At 38.7% G+C, this 17,675-nt stretch overlaps 1 protein-coding gene across 1 annotated transcript; it reads right to left on the bottom strand.

Annotated features, from left to right (window-relative positions):
* Positions 1–317: 317 nt before the first annotated feature.
* On the bottom strand, positions 318–11,010 carry LOC125237984 (facilitated trehalose transporter Tret1-like). The gene is made up of 8 exons (XM_048145246.1): positions 10,839–11,010; positions 9,304–9,533; positions 8,443–8,763; positions 7,627–7,738; positions 7,267–7,338; positions 6,525–6,742; positions 1,558–1,740; positions 318–619 (listed from the first exon to the last, which is right to left on the bottom strand). The coding sequence occupies exons 1-8, from the start codon at positions 10,873–10,875 to the stop codon at positions 377–379; spliced, it is 1,416 nt and encodes a 471-aa protein (XP_048001203.1). The 5' UTR covers positions 10,876–11,010; the 3' UTR covers positions 318–376.
* Positions 11,011–17,675: the final 6,665 nt, after the last annotated feature.

Below are 17,675 nucleotides of genomic sequence, written 5' to 3' on the forward strand. Positions count from 1 at the left end.
GTTCTCAATTCGACTGAATGTTTTTTTGATCCATCAGCAGCCTTATGGTGGCGGGCATGCATAAAGGGAACGAAAGAGATCACGTGAACTCGATACCTACGCCTTAGTAATAATAAAATTTTACTACCCTAACTGCCCGAAAATCATGGTTAGTGCGTTTTCACATTATTCGATTCGATATCGGATGTCGGAAGGATTTCAAAGACAAAAATCAAAGATGGCGGCTTCAATGTATGGGATATCGGTCCGACATCCGATATCGGATCGGATAATGTGAAAACGCACTTGAGGTGGTTAAATAAAACTGCATCACCATCTCTTCGGATATAAAATGAATCATGTATTTAACTACACAACGTTCTTATATCAAAAACCATCATGCGTAACTAGGAGTAGCACGCTTCTTGCTAAACAGCGCCTGTATCTCATCGACGGGCAGCCCCTTGGTCTCGGGCATGCAGCCGTGCGCGAAGGCGGCCGTGGCGAGGCCGACGGCGGCGAACGCGTAGAACACGGGCCCCAGCCCCACCAGTCCCACCGCCGGCTGGAACGCGAACAGGATCACGAACGTGCACAGCCAGATCCACTCCGTCACCAGCATCGTCGCGAAGCTCTTTATCTGGAACGATCGACAACTAAATTACCTCAAAACTCAGCAATTTGACGAATACACTGAGAGTAATTTGCATTGTGAATTTAACAAGTTAGACTTGTTGCGGGTTTATCCGTTTGAAACAAACATATTTTAGTAAACGGAATAAACCACAATAATATATTGATAATAATTATGATACAAGTCGAATTTGTACGAACAACAAGGTGAAACTTGTTAAAAGATATTTGATGGAATCAGCCAAACATATTATGTTTCAAACAATATGTGACATGTTGCTTTTATAAAATCGACTTGTTGATTCAAATAAGACATTGATTCAAATAAAATGAAACTTGTAGAATGTACATTGTACAGTTACACTTAACAAAATCAAACTTGTAGTTTGAACCAAAGAGCACGTAGGCGCTATTTTAACAAGAAAAATTGTTGAACGAACATGAAATCTATACTCTGTCAAACCAAGTCTGTCAGTAAATAAGAACAAAGAAAACTATAGGTATCCTTTTCTCTAGCACCCTAAAGAAAAGGATGCATATAGTTTTCTTGGTTCTTTATTTACTGACAGACTTGTTTGACAGAGTATAGAGTAGTTTTTTCTCTGTGTACCTACAGCGCGATAAAATATCGTGCGTTTGGACAAAACGTAACCCCTCGTGTGCCTCTTGTTAAATTGTATCATTGAAAAAGTGACCTTGTCTTGATATACCCAGGCACTATCTGTATCAAAGTATACGAGGGAGAGAGCATTCACATTTGATGCGCTTTGGTGGAACACTAACAATGCGATTGGTGTATGAGTTTGCATCGCATGTGTGTACGCTTACGTACGTGTTACTGTACGTGTGTACGATTGGCGATTATTCGAGAAATATGCCGTCAATGAGGTACTTTTACTATTAGATAGATTTGAGTACTAACTTTTGAGTTGGAATAACACTCACCTCAGGCAGGAACAGCTCAGGGCTGGTCACGTAAGGGATGGTCCCCGCGCCTAGTGTGTACACCACGCAGAACATGTATATGAAGACGGCGGTGGCGCTGTGCGGCGCCCAGCGGAAGTGGATCTGGGAGCCGAGCAGCAGGCAGCAGGCCGCCGACACGAGCGACGAGTACACCATGAGGGGCTGGAAACAGCTGGAGCGGTTAGATAAGTGGTGGGCAAACTTTTCACCTGGGAGCCAAAATATGAACTGTAACGGCCTAGCCACGACAATGGTCTAAGCGCGACAGCGGTGAGCGGCAGCCATACGTGCGAATGAAAAGTCCCATCGCTGTGTCTCGCTCCAATGTATGGCCGCCGCTCACCGCTGTCGCGCTTAGACCAATGTCGTGGCTGAGCCGTAAGAAGGAATTTTAGAGGCAGGCCAGGCCCCGTAGTCGAATGACATAACTGCGACGCCAGACGCCGCTATCTCTATCGCTCTTTCGTATTGGCGTAACAGAGCCAGCGGCCTTTCGATCGGCGTCTGGCGTCGCAGAAATGCCGTTCGGCTAGCAGGGCAGATTTACCTACACCAGAAATGCATTTTTACTACAGTGCTGGCCATATCACACACTAAGTACCTATTTTGAAAGACAGGTGGCGGCCCGGATACAATCCTTTCGCGGGACCGCGGGCCGTAGGTACTTTGCCCACCATTGCATTAGACAAGTCAAACCATAGCTTAGGTACCATCGGCAACACTGTTAGCTGTACATTTGTAATCTTTAGTACAAGAGCATAAAATCTAACGATTTTTAGTTAAGAGTGTTGCTGTTAGTCTAATCATCTTCGTTGCTCCCATTAGTTTATTGCAAGTTTACTCTAAATTGTGCTTTCGTCACCCATTCTTCATTTGTCACATTCGTGGGACTGAGGACCTTTTTTTTATGGGATAGGAGGCAAAAGAGCATATATGTAGGTCGCGCGATGGTAAGCGATCACTGCCGCCCATGGGCACCCGAACCACCAGAAGTGTTGACAAAAACGAATCAAATAAATGATACCGTCAAACCTACAAAAATAAAAGAGGTCACACAGACACGAGACAGTTTTTCTTTAGTATATTTCAGTTATCTTCATGCGTAATAAGATAAGACTAATAAGCCTAGCTCATTCTAGATCTTGCGATAAAAAGTTGAAAACCATCTTCGTGTTTATCATGACATGCCGATTTCACCTAGCAGAAGCCTTTCATACTTATTTAAACATTTAAACATTTATTTCAAATAATTTACACGGCATCACAGCTTAAGCCAATACACCGAATAATTAAACTAATTACAACTATAATTACAGAATATGTATTAAACTAAGTAATAAATAAAACCTCAGACAATTTACATGCAAGTGCTGGGAATCTTATCCAAATACAAGGAGATTAGTGTGATTTAGAATGTTTACCCAGGAAATACTTACTCACACTTACTCATTACACAATGACTAAGTCACTTTCCCGCCTCGACCGTGGACATGAAGGTAGACAAATACTGCACCTACACAGTGCCATCAGAAAACCAATGCTATGGTCCAAGTCCCAACATACCAAGGTCCAAGGCCACATATACAGATTCGGCTTGTTTACTATTTAACAGCTTTACAAGAAATATGAGCAAGTAATTATTATTATTATTTAAGCTTTATTCTTCCATATAAAACCTTTTTGTTACATTATATTTATTTATTTTTACATTGTGTTCTTCAAATATTTAAATATGTTCTATTTGTGGTTCTTCTTGGTGTCATTTTATATGGATCCCTGTATGGGTAAAAGCCTCCTCTTACCCGTGCCATTTATTTCGATTGGTGGCCAGCTTCAACCAGCTTGGCCCTGCAACCTTAATAATATCTTCTGCCCAGCGCTGTTTTGGTTTTCCTCTTTTTCTTTTGCCTTGCACTTTTGGCCCTGTCCATGTAGTTGCTTTAAGGCTCCATCTTTTGTCTGTAAATCTTGCAATGTGGCCGGCCCATTTCCACTTGAGACGAAGTGCATGTTGGAGGGCATCTGTTAGTTTTGTTCTTTTCCTTAATTCTTCATTTTTTGTCTTGTGTATCCTCCTCAAATGCAATAGGCTCCTTTCCATCGATCGCTGACATGTTTCTATCTTATGTTTTATATTGTTGGTATATGTCCAGGTTTGACTGCCATAAGTCAGGCTGGGTAGAATGCATGTATCCATTATTATTTTTTTAAATTTCAGATGATAGTCTCCTTTCAGAATCTCTTTTGCATCCAGAACTTTTTCCAGCTACTTACTGTTGATTCTTCTATCTATTACCTCCTCGTTACTGTTCTTGTAAAAAGATATTTGTTTTCCCAGGTATATGTATTCATTGACATATTCAATAGGAACTCCTGATACGCATATTTGTTTACATACATACAATCACGCCTGTATCCCATAAAGGGGTAGGCAGAACACATGAAACTACTAAAGCTTTAGTGCCACTCTTGGCAAATAAGGGGTTGAAAGAAAACGAAACTGTGACATTGCAGTGACAGGTTGCCAGCCTCTCGCCTACGCCACAATTTACTTAACCCATATTTTATATTTGTTTAGTTTGACGATAATTTGTCATTATCTTAGTTTTATTTGTATTCATTTGCAGACCTACTAAACTACTTTGACATGCTAACGTCTGTAGCATTTTTTCCAGGTCTGTGGCTGATTCAGCAAAGATAACGATGTCGTCAGCAAATCTGAGATGGCTTAAATTTTGATTTTGAATTCTAATTCCCTTGTTTGTCCAGTTGATTTTTTCGAATATACCTTGTAGTACGACGATAAATAGTTTAGGTGACAGAGAGTCTCCTTGACGGACCCCCCGTTCTATGTTTATCTCTTTTCCTATGTTTTCAAGTCTTACTCTGCTAGTGCTTTGTGAATATATGTTCTTTATAATGTTTATATAGGTTCTATTTACTTTGCATGTAAGAAGTGCTTTCCAAATTGAGCTGTGAGTTATACTATCAAATGCCTTTGTGTAGTCCACAAATCCTATATATAGTGGGTGGTTGAACTCTTTGCATTTTTCAAGTATCTGTTCCAGTGTGTGGATGTGGTCTATGGTGGAGAAACCAGAGCGGAAGCCAGCTTGTTCGATTGGTTGGTTATTTTCAATAAAATGATGTTAGACGGCTCAATAGTATTGAAGTGAACAACTTGTAGATGCTGGACAGTAAACTTATGGGCCGGTAATTTCCGATGTTTGCAGGGTCACCCTTTTTTAACCGCCTTCCAAATCTCAAAGGAAGGGGTTATCAAGTCGTCTGTATGTTTTTTTTTTTAATGTTTGTTCCTCGATATCTCCGTCGTTACTAGACCGATTTTGAATTTTTTTTTGATTGAATGTATATGCATACAGATTGGTCCCATTTTTTTCAGAACCCAGTTCTGATGATGGGATCCTGGAGAAATCGAGGGAACTCCTCAAATCTGAAAGGCATACATATGGTGATTTTTGTGTTTTTAAAGGAACAGCATACATTTACGTACGGAACAGTGACATTTGGTGCAGTGGAACTCCTGATGATGGTCAGAATGGAACTCCTCAAATCTGAACGGCACACTTATAGTGACTTTGGTATTTTTATAAGAACAGCATGCACTTACGTCCAGAACAGTGATATTTGGTGCAGTGGAATTGCTGATGATGGTCAGAACGGAACTCCTCAAATCTGAACGGCACACTTATAGTGACTTTGGTATTTTTATAAGAACAGCATGCACTTACGTCCAGAACAGTGACATTTGGTGCAGTGGAACTGCTGATGAAGAGTGAGCCGCCCCTGGTTAGAGTTCCGTTCTGATAATCATTCTCATCTGTAAGTACTTCAGAATCATCCAGATTTCAAAATTGGTTCAGAAATGACGGAGATATCGAATAACAAACATTAAAAAATATACAGACGAATTGATAACATAATCCAACATTTGAAAGTATTTATCATCAGAACCCCAAAGGAAGGCGGTTTTTTTTTCTTAAAAATTATGTAAAGAAGTATTATCTCCGAGGAACACCACTGCTTAGGAGTTCTTCCAGTTACCAAGGCCATATTGAAGAGGTTTGTTAAGTGTGGAATCAGTACCGGAGCTCCAATTTTTATGATTTCGTTGCTTATGTTGTCAGGACCAGGACTTTTTTCCGATTTTAATTTCTTGATATGCTTGAAAATTTCATTTTCTGATATTGGTTCAATTGGGTCGAGGTTGCAATCCGATGTATTTGTGGAGTCACTCTCCTCCATGTTAAATACTCGTTTCGTGTAAAGTTCCTCGTAGAATGCTGTAGCATGCTCTATAATCTCGCTTCTAGTTTTTGTTTCATTTTGACAATTCTTAAGTTTATCTATCCATTCTTTGTGTGTGAGTAAGTAATAGGTATAAGGAAAATTTTTATCTTCATCCGAATGAAAAGATTTGAGAAATCCATAGTAGTATAGGTATTATGAATGGGAAAGTGTGTGTTTCTGTTTGTTTGCCCGTCTTTCACGGCAAAACGGACGAACAACGAATTGACGTGATTTTTAAAGTGGAGATAGTTAAAGGGATGGAGAGTGACATAGGCTACTTTTGATCTCTTTCTAACCACCCACTTCCCTAAAGTGGGGGGTGAAAGGTTGTATGGAGCATACCGCAATTTTCGGATTTAAGGCGATCGAAGCCGCGGGCAAAAGCTAGTGTTTTGTATTGTCTGAAGACAAGACACCGTCCTCCCTAGGATAATCGGTCAGGTAAGCTAGTTACTTACTAAGCCAACAGGTAGTTTTTATCACTGATACTTCTTCAATCTTTTACAATTTCAATCAAACCAAAACAAAATCGTCAGGATCGAATCAGCTCGTAATTCTGAGAAGAATGAGCCCAAACACGTCCAGATCTGGTGAAATTCGATATTGGAGATTTATTTTGAAAAACACCCTGATACCTTTCTGCCAACGACATCAGTGAGGTAAGCCGCGACGAGGCCCACCACGAACATGACGACGGAGAACAGGATGCTGGAGACGGCGGGGGACATGCTGGGCACGGCCTCGCCGAACAGCGGCTCCGCGTACACCTGCACCGCGATCAGCCCCTGGAAGATCGACAGCGTCAGCAGGATCACGGCCGTGGCCAGCGCGCGCCGGGTCGAGTACGACTTCCCTGGGAAAATAAATCAATATTAGGTACTTATAGGACATCCTTACAGGCTGTTCACATTATCCTATCCGATATATTAAAGAGTCATCTTTGACATCTGCCTTTTGACATCCTTCCTATCCCTACATCAGATATCGGATCGGATAATGTGAAACCGTACTGGACACAAATTGACTAGGCCTTACGGTAAAGTTAAAAACAATAGCTGGAAAAATCATCAAATAACATAAACCGAAATAAATATCATACACAAGAAAAAAATACAAAGTTCTCCGGTGGCCGAGGTCAGAATCGAACCCGAGTGTTCAGCTTACACGAGTTACTGGTAACCGTCCCAAATTCTCTGGTGTATCTTTGATATCTTTGAATGGATTTAAGAAAATCGGTTGTGTTGATTCTTAATTTTAACTCTACCACCCGATAGAGAATATGTTGTGTTTTATATACCTACTTTTCCATATCAAAAAGGTAGGTATGAAAATGTCAGAAAACATACCCATAAAAGGGTTTCTGCGTCCGAAACTTACTTATAAACTGAAATGGCGATAATTTCTTCCTCTCCGCAATGGGCTTCAGCTTGCATTCCTCTTCTGGCGTGCCTGTTAAACATCAATGTCATCAACTACCTATGATAATTTGATCATTATGGAAACAATGGAATTTACATACAAGTTGAGTTGTTACAATGCAACTTTTTGTAGGGCACACAAATAATATAATCTTAGTCAAAATTTTCAGAACTGGGGGTCAAGAATAAAGCTTTGGATTTTTAGTGAAAATCGACTGTTAATAGTAAGGAATATAGTATATATACATAGTGTCAACCAGTCTAGTATAATATATAATTAAGTACCTATAATATGTAGGTAATTATAATGCTAGGTCACCTGTATCGTCCATTTCGGGGTTGAGTCCTCGGCGAATAGTCGCGATCTCATGAAGCACTTCCTTCGAATCGATCTTCACATTCCGGAAGAAAGCTATCGACTCTTTGGCTTCCTGCAGAACATTCGAGGACTAACTTCAGTTCATGGAACTTAGATACTTTAGCTCTTAGCTCAACTTTAGAATTTGAACCAGCGAGCGCACGGCGAGTAAGCTTGTTGGAGACAAAAAAAATATCAAAATAATTTATTCAGCAAATAGGCCACAGGGGCACTTTTACACGTCACATGTACATATTTAGAAAATATCTAAAATTGAGTTGAAATTACAACACTTTCCTCATATACCTACTTATAAAAACAGCATTGAATCAGTCCAGAAGGTTTTAGCTGAATAGCGAACAAATAGACAGACAGGTCGAGGAACTTGATAAGATAAAGATAAAAATTCATTTATTCAAGTAGGATCAAATAGACCGCTTTTGCATCGTCAATATCTACATTATATCTCAAACATGCACAATTACAATACAGAATAATTATATTATATAAGGACAAACAGCATCCTAAAGATGATTGCAAATCATGTGTGCTGTCCTGTATTTAACAAAATAATATTAAATGTGAAATCGAATCTAGTTTTTAAGTACTAACATTATTTTATAAGCGATTACTAACAATAATGAGATCAATGTTATCTTTATGAAATAAATATTAAATAATAAGGAAAGATGTCAAACAGTTTGGTTGGTTTTACACGGTGTATGTATATGTAATACCTAATAGGTATAGGATATAGAAAAAACAGGCAGAACTCACCTGTTCTCTCTCCTTTATCATCAGGAACAGAGGAGACTCTTTTATAAGACTCAGCAGCACGACCCCCAGCACAGAAATGCCTAGGCAAGCGTAGACATTCATTTGATAGTCCAGAAATCCACCGACTATGTACGAGACTATAACTCCTATGGTGTAGAAGATCACGGCTCCTGAGGTCAGCTGGCCTCGGACGGACTCCTGACAGAAGTCGCTGATGTAGACGGGGGTGACGAAGAAGGTGCCGCTCCCGATGCCGGAGACGAAGAGGGCTGTGAGGACGACCTCCACTCGGTTTGACACGATTATCATGGACCAGCAGATCTGTTGGACATGGTTTTAGGATTAGGAACAAGCATTTTATAGGAAGCACCTAAAACTGACTATTCGATCCAAACCGACACGTTCATTTGTTTTTGTGTTGTTTAAGTAGCGTGTGATAATATATGATGTGGTTCCTTTCTCCTATTATATATGATGGAAGGTTGCCTTCCTCATCAGGTTTGTATTTAGAAGCGCGTTGCAGAAAGGCGCTAGTTCGTCTAGAATTTAAACTGTGGTGAGTCATAGATACTCTTAATTACTAAGTAGTAGTGCTTGAAAGTGAAAACCTATTTATACAGGTACCTACTCTCTGAAACAAACGGCAGTGACTAAACTTTAGTCACTAAGGTACGAGTGCAATCGTGTATTTAGCTGAACATGAGTCATATTACTTTGGGTCTACAGTATGGGGTTCTTCAAATAAGGTTGTACTAAGTATAGGTACAGGTTTTTAAAGGGTTGACAATGCGCATGCAATCACATGATCCGTGTTCTTGTTTACCACTATCGTGGTTCAAAAAGAACTAACAAATGACTTACAACATGCATCAGCGACAGCAGCGCGACGGTGAACTTGCGCCCCTTCACGTCGGACAAGTAGCCGGCCACCGGCGTGGCGAGTAGCGCTCCGATGGAGGACAGGCTCCCGAAGAGCGCCTGCTCCGTCTCCGTCATGGGCCGGTGCAGCGGGGTGTTCTCCGAGCGGAACAGCAGCAGCGTGGACGACGGCCAGGTCATCGTCACGCCCAGGCTCAGGCACGAGTAGCTAACTGGAAGATATAAGCATGTCATCCACGAAAATTTTACCTTTCATTACAAGTCAAGTCGAGTTCACTCCGAGAAGCCTGTGGAGTAGTGTGGAAACATCCTATAGTGTAGTGTAGTCATCCTATAGTCTAGTAGTGTGGAAGGACCCTGCGCTTCTAGGCGGAGTTAGTGCGTTTTCACATTATCCGATCAGATATCGGATGATAAAGATTCATATAATCAAGTAGGATCAAATAGACCGCTTTTGCATCGTCAGATGTAGGAAGAATTTCAAAGGCAAAAATCAAAGCGGTGGCTTAAATATATGGCATATCGGTCCTACATCCGATATCGGATCGGATAATGTGAAAACGCACTTAGACTAGACCCCTAGTCGGCAAACACAGCACGCACAATGGCCTCTCTTTTCGAAACCGGAGCCCATAACCATTAAGTCAGGGGGGAGCTTATTCGGATGACATGGTCTAGACTACATTTAACAATGCTGGCACCAGGGTACCTGGGTGGACACAACCGTTTAGTGTTAGCTCTTTCTATAGCTCTTGTGTAGTTGCTCGACAGAACCTACGATGAAGATTGACAAATCTTTAGTGCTGTACTGTGTCATAGTAGGAAAGTAAGTGAGTGTAAAGAATATTGTGAACAAAACTGAAGACCTTAGTGTCCTTATCATCATTACATACATACATACATATAATCACGCCTGTATCCCATAAAGGTGTAGGCAGAGCACATGAACTACTAAGTTTCAGTGCTACTCTTGGCAAAAAGGGGTTGAAAGAAATCCTAAATCTTATCATCATTAGTAGGTTAAAATCGGCTAAGATTTTTAATTAAAAACTGATCCAATCTTACTAAGGGTATCGGTACAATGAGATAATCTTGTGATTAACTATGATATGACACCTTTTGAAAAGCTACGTTGTTGTTTGACGATAGTCTTTATCTTTGTGCTTGTCTGTTATTATAAAGCCTGGCTGGTATATATGACTATTGTGAGGAGGGCGCTGTTGTTCTGATGTAAGTATGGAGTGACAGTTCAGTTTAGTAAGAAGAAAATAGTTGTAATGAAATTCCGCAAGATGGCGCGTAGTCGTATATTTCTGGCCAGGCTTCAAAAAAACTCTTTCTTTTTTCCCTTTCCTGTTTTAAGCTCTTTTAAAGTGCATATTAATCAAAACAAATATTATAAAACCTTCCCGATACGCGAAAAAACGACTTACGTATAATGGCGTGGAAAATTGCCGTACCTAAGTACGTAATATTCTCAATTAGACATCACTAGAGCTGGAAGAAAATGTACTCACCCAAGACAGTACAAAGCAATTGCCTAAAGAAAGACATTGTCTATATTGTTCTGTTATTGGTTATTGTTCTATTGTGTTTATTATTATTCTAGATATATAATTAAGTGTCAAGTCTCCGTTACACTCGCACCCTACAGCTACCCCATTGTTGCCACTAGTGGTCTTGATGATGTGTAGACCCGTAGACCGAGGGTAATTATCTGCTTAGTATTATCAGAGCGAACGGTATACCAGAGCAAATAGTAGCGTTTATAATCATTGAGGAATTACCCATGCCATGTGAGTAGAGGAGGCACGGCAGAGCTGCTGTCGAGTGGCTTGATTACACAATGAAACGATATACATAAATAAACCTGTATCACTAGTATCACTACCCCTTAGTCCGTTTTCACATTATCCGATCCGATATGGGATGTCGGAAGGATTTCAATGGAAAAAAACCGGCCAAGTGCGAGCTGTACTCGCGTTGCAAGGGTTCCGTACACTACAAGAAGGGCTTAAGCGCCTCCTTTTTAGTAGAAACTTAAGTCATTTTTGCGATAATCGATATTTTGAACAAAACGAAACAGAAATGAGTTTATATGTAATATTCAAACACGCTCACACAATTTCAAGAGATTTGGTAACTCCTTGCAGCGGCAGTGAGTGAAATTAGTAATTTGAGTTTTTTTCTTTTAAATCCGACTTACACTTTACTGTAGATTTCTAATAGGTTTTCCTGTAATCTACAGGTAGAGGACTATCTCGAGTATTTTTTTTAAATTTTACGCTAAGTAGTTTCGGAGATACGGGGGGGGGGGGGGGGGGATTTGGTAATTTTTTGGAGAAAAAGGCTGTGACAGACGGACAGAAAGACACACGAGTGATCCTATAAGGGTTCCGTTTTTCATTTTTGAGGTACGGAACCCTAAAATACAAGATGGTGCCTGTAATTTATGGGATGTCGGTCCTACATCCGATATCGGATCGGATAATGTGAAAACGCACTTAAGGTCATTTCTCAAAATTTTGCCACCCCCACCTGTCAGTACGTTTATGTTAGAACTTTTTTTTTAGTATACAATATCTTCATAAATAAATTATCAATACGTATTATAAGACAGTTTTAACATAGAGGCCTGATGCTTTGAAATCGATTTATTTTATATTAATGAAATAAATAATAATTGTAACAAAGTTTTGTCGTTCACCTTCCGTGTCCCAACGCGGAGTACTCATGTTTCGAGTTGTTAAAAGTACACAAATTATTAACTTTACTTACCTTTATTGCTGTATTTTATTTGCATATATCCTTAACTTTTAAAACTAGAGTATCTGATAATATTGGGTTGGTAAGAAAGTAATGAGCGATCGATTGAATTCCACATAAAATTTTTGAGAGAGTTCTGGAATCTTCTATGGTCGAAAGTATATAAAGGGCGAGTCGCACAGTTTCTCGTCAGTCATTCACTAGCTGTCGCCGAGCTAATATAAGGAAGAAAATGGACGAATTAAAAGTGCATGTAAGGCATTGCTTACTATATGAATTTCAGTCTGGCCATTCAGCCGCCGAAGCAGTGCGTAATATATGTCAGCGTGTTGCTCCTGAAGTTGTGTCTGAGGCCACAGCGAAACGATGGTTCCAGCGGTTTCGTAGTGGCGACTTTTCATTATCAGATCAACCTAAGTCTGGTCGACCGGTGAAGATTGATGTAGCCAAATTAAAAACCTTAATTGAAGGAGATCCGAGGCTAATGAGTCGTACTCTTGCTACCGAGTTAGGCTGCTCTCATGTCACCATAGAAACACATTTACACGAGTTGGGAAAAAACTACAAATACAGTGTTTGGATACCGCACGAACTTGATAAGAGATTAAGAGATCAACTAAACCGCCGTGCCGATATCTGCATACAACTTCTGTCTTTTCGCCGCACATTCAACTGGTTGGACCATCTTATCACTGGAGATGGAAAATGGGTCTTATATATAAATCACACACGCAAACGTCAGTGGCTAGCTCCAAACGAAAAAGGAATAGAGGCACCAAAAACAGAGCCTCACCCGAAAAAAGTTATGCTGTCCGTTTGGTGGGATATTCATGGTATTATTCACTGGGAACTCCTACCAAGTGGAATGACTGTTACCGCATCAGTATACTGTAATCAGCTTGAAAATTTAAATCAAAAAATCTGTCAGAATCGTCCACAGCATGCTAAAGTTTTTTTCTTACACGACAATGCTCGCCCACACATTGCAAAAGTGACTAGGCTAAAGCTATTGGAGCTAGGTTGGAAAGTGACACCTCATCCACCGTACTCTCCAGACTTGGCACCTACGGATTACGCATTGTTCAGATCGCTAAGCAATGCCTTGAATGAAAAAAAGTTCGATGATCAAGCCCATCTACGACAGTACATAGCTGAGTTTTTTGAATCTAAACCTAAGAACTTCTTCGCCGATGCTATTCATTCTTTACCAGAACGATGGAGACAAGTAGTAGATAACAAAGGCCGTTATATTTTTGATAAATGATTAAAATAATAAATTAAATAAAAATTACAATATTGGTTATGATTCGCTCATTACTTTCTTACCAACCCAATAATATTACACTTATATTCCAAGTTATTTGGCTTTAAAGTTTGTCCACGGCCGTTTTTGTCGTTGACCTGTCGAGACAAACTCGCAAGCACTGTGCGATCCCTACTCCACCTCTGCCGCCCCACCCCGCATGAATCGAAGCCGCCAGTATCGGCCATCACCTGCAAGCAACGGCACGTGCTCACTACGCCTTGATTAGAAAATAGAAATTTTTAATTACCTCAAACGGGAGTTTGTAACGGGTAAGTAGTCGTTATTCTGTCAATCATAAACTGGTTTTTGTTTGAGATAATGCATTAACTGTAACATATGTTTCGTATTTTGTTGCTTATTTTTAGGCACCTAAATATTAAGTTCGTTTGGCAAATACTTTTTGAGTTTTGGCGAAATAACTGGCATTTTGTCGGTCACCTGTGCATCGTTCACCTGGCTAAAATAGGCAAGTGAACGACATTTTGGGACAGGGTGATGACAATAATGATAAATTTACCAATCGTAATAATACTTTTTTACACCTTCAATATTTGTTTTGTGCGTTAAATGAGAAAAGTATTACTGTTATATCGGTTTAGGCTGCATTTCTCAAAGGATTGTTGCTTTTTTGTGGTGTGTGTCCTTCACCTGTGCGATAAAGCCAGGTGAACGACTCAGTGACAGGAAACCGACACGTCGATCACTTGTCATAAGCCAGATGAACCATTACGAGGGGCGATCAATCGGATCAATAAGTAATGATAATGAGTATTAAAACATAATCTAGAATATGAGTATTATGATAATAATAATAATGAGTATCCTTATATTTTTATAATTAAAAGTAACTCTTCTGTGATTTATTTAGATATTTTAATTTTTTCATTTGTTTTTTGCCCCCTTTAAAAAATGAAATATTAATTATACTAATTATAGTCTAAATACCGTGTAAGTAAGCAAGTGATTGCTTGAAGTGAAGTCACTTCATTATACTTCAGAGTAGCTATTATATTATAATTTTATTTAAAGGTTGGGTATAAAATATTAATGACCCCCTTCCTTGAGATTTGGGCGACGGTTAAAAACTATTATAATGCTGATGGGCAGGTGAATGACGTCCATATCAGGTGAATGACCACCAAACTACAGGTGATCGACTACGGACGCAGGTTAGCGACGCTTGTCGTTAACTTGTCAAATGTGTCATACAAATTTGTACTAATTTGTCGTTAACCTGCTGCTGTTGTCGATAACCTGTGTATATTTATCCTTCACCTGATCATGATGTCGTTCACCTGAATTTTGATCGATTATAACTTCTAAAATAATTAATTGATATCGGTGCCTTTGACATTTTTGAAATGTTTGAGACGCATTCAAACGATCCCTACAATTTAAAAAAAAAAAATGCGACATTAAAAAAAAAGCAAATCTTTCACCTGTCGGTGCCAAAACTTTGAGAAATGGCCTTAAGCAGAGTGAAAGAAACTGCTCAAGTTTCGGAGCCACTCTTAGTATTTTTTAAAGGGTTGAAAGAAAAATATTGTGACGATAAGCCCCTCTTAGGTTTTTCAGAATTGCTAAATACCTAGATGTTATTTCACAAATATCTGGACTGGAAAGTAAAAACAAGACTTTTACAGCCTGAAAAATGTGTATGAAATTCCATTATGGACCCCTTGTCCTAGCCGCACCTGGCCCCCTAGCCGAAGGGCATTTCTACGACGCGAAACGAAAACGAAATGCCGCGAAAGGTAGTCTGGCTCTGTCGCGCCGATACGCAAGAGCGATAGAGATAGATATCTACGAGCGTTTCGTTTCGTGAGCGTTTGCGCCATTCGGTTACGGACCCTGAAACGTCATATTTCGCAGCCTATTATAAGGAACATAGGTAAATCAATATTTCATATTACTTCCCATGTTTGAAAAAAAAACTGGTTAGTGCCATATACCAATATAAATTTACTGAAAACGCGTAGGTACCGTACTTATGTGGCTAGTGGCGTAAATAAATAGCGTAAAATATGGAAAATATGTATTTAGATTGGTTGACATCCCAGTCGACATTGTCCCGGGCCCCGGTGCATCCTACTTTTGTTGTTACGATACATTTTCCCTTGTTGCCTGTACAAACAATACGAGCTCTATCCCAAGATATTTCTGTTTGCCTAACTAAATTAACCTCGCAAGGAAATATACAAACTTGGCTTGTTTTGTTCAAATTTGTTTTAATATCTAAAGGATTTGCAAGTGATTTGTACTATTTGCCCGGTATCTAATCTTATCCAATACAGTGATGATGAAATTCACGTCTAAAGTGTATGTCTCAGTTTCATCATGATGCACGGCAGAGCGCCAGCCAAGTTGGCATAAAAAGGTACATTCGTGGGTTAAGTATATAAGGTCCTAATTTATTAGATGCAGATATTTTTACAGCTGATAGTACTCGGTCTCTGGAGTATATTAAACCGTGAAACATTATAGCTTTTACGATGTTTTTTTGGAGAAAACGGAAAAACAAATTTGCTACGTAAAAACACCCTGTTTATGTGATTATTAAATGAAAACTCATTAAACAGATTCTAGTACCTCTTTTACATACCACTTAACTGTAACTGGCCACTTCAATGACATGTGCAGTTTTCCCGCCGAACCTTTACGACATTTACAACAAACAATTGTTGACATGACAGACAGTGTTATTGTGACATGTGATAATGCACATGATGATTTTTTTTAGACGAAATTATAATTAATTTTTTTGTTAGGAAAATAAAATCAAAAAAGTTACATGAAAAGATTTCTTAATTTATATTTAAAGTTAATTATTTTAATGTAAAGTATCATGTGTTAAAATATCTGCAACTAATAAATTAGGACCTTATATAATATATCAAACTACTTACATAAAAGCACAAACACACTTACAAAGTGAAGATTGATTAATAATGTAATAGTCTAGCATATTGACGAATTACAATATTTTACGAAGAAAATATACCTTTGTAAGAAGAAAGCCCTCCAAGAAGACTTTAAAGCCTTGAAACGCACAGGATGTTCTAATCTTCACATCCACCTAAATGAGACGAGTAAGAAAGGATTAGTCGAGAAACGCTCTACAGATGTCTAATCTAAAACTAAGTAGTTCGGATAGTAGTAGCCAAAGTCAAACGCTACATAATATCGTTAACGTAGCTATTAGCGTAGCGCGACAGAGCCAGACTGCGCTATCGCCACCTAGCGACAACGATTGTCACTTCGGCTGGGCCGGCTGATCTGTTCAAACTTAAAACACTTGGCGTTCTTTGCCATTTTTGTTCTTTGTGAGATTTTATTTGATACCAGCTTAAATATGACTAGTTGCCATAAATAGAGGCGACTGATAGCAGCGGTGTCATGGCAGCATTATTTTTGTGTTATTTATGTTACACCAGCAAAAATGTCGTTTCTAGAGGCCCCTTGAGCTAATATTGATACCCGAGTAAACGGAAGATTCCCAAAGTAACGTATAACAAATATAATAAATCCAATGAACAAAATACAAATACAAAATACAAAATCATTTATTCAGCAAATAGACCACGGGGGCACTTTTACATGTCAACATTACAGAGTATTCATTAAAGTTAAACAAATGAAATTAATAGAAATATTAACTAAAAATATTAATCATAAGCAAAGTAGCTATACACTGATATAGAATTAGAGATGTATAAAGTCTCTAAATGTCATATTATTACTAACTATAATCAATACATAAAGAAAGTGCAAACAGATACAAAGATAAAAGAAATCTTAATAAAAAATACTTCAATAGTTGTAAAAGACTGAATATTACAAGTAAAAATATTATACTTAATCAAATAATCCATGGAGATGTATAGCGTCTCCAAGAGTCAAATTTTATAAAATTAAAATATTTAAAAGTAAAAACCTTTGTCAAATAATACAAAAAAAAATACAGAAAATGAACAGCTAAATTACACATTTCAAGAGATGTACAAGTCTCTAGTTGTCAATCATTAAAGAACAAATCAAGTTTACAAATAAGGGCCAATCAAGGTTACAAATTAAGTTTAAAAATATAATCAAAATCTCAGAGATGTATAAGGTCTCTAAGTGTCCAAAAAACTAACATTAACTTAATCAAACGACAATAAGGTCATTAAAGTAAGGAATCTATTTTAAAATAAAATATAATCAAAATCTCAGAGATGTATAAAGTCTCTAAGTGTCCAAACGCTAAAATTAACTAAATTAAACGACAACGTGATGGTCTCTA

Source organism: Leguminivora glycinivorella, chromosome 22, assembly GCF_023078275.1.
Source record: "Leguminivora glycinivorella isolate SPB_JAAS2020 chromosome 22, LegGlyc_1.1, whole genome shotgun sequence".
Lineage (NCBI taxonomy): Eukaryota > Metazoa > Arthropoda > Insecta > Lepidoptera > Tortricidae > Leguminivora > Leguminivora glycinivorella.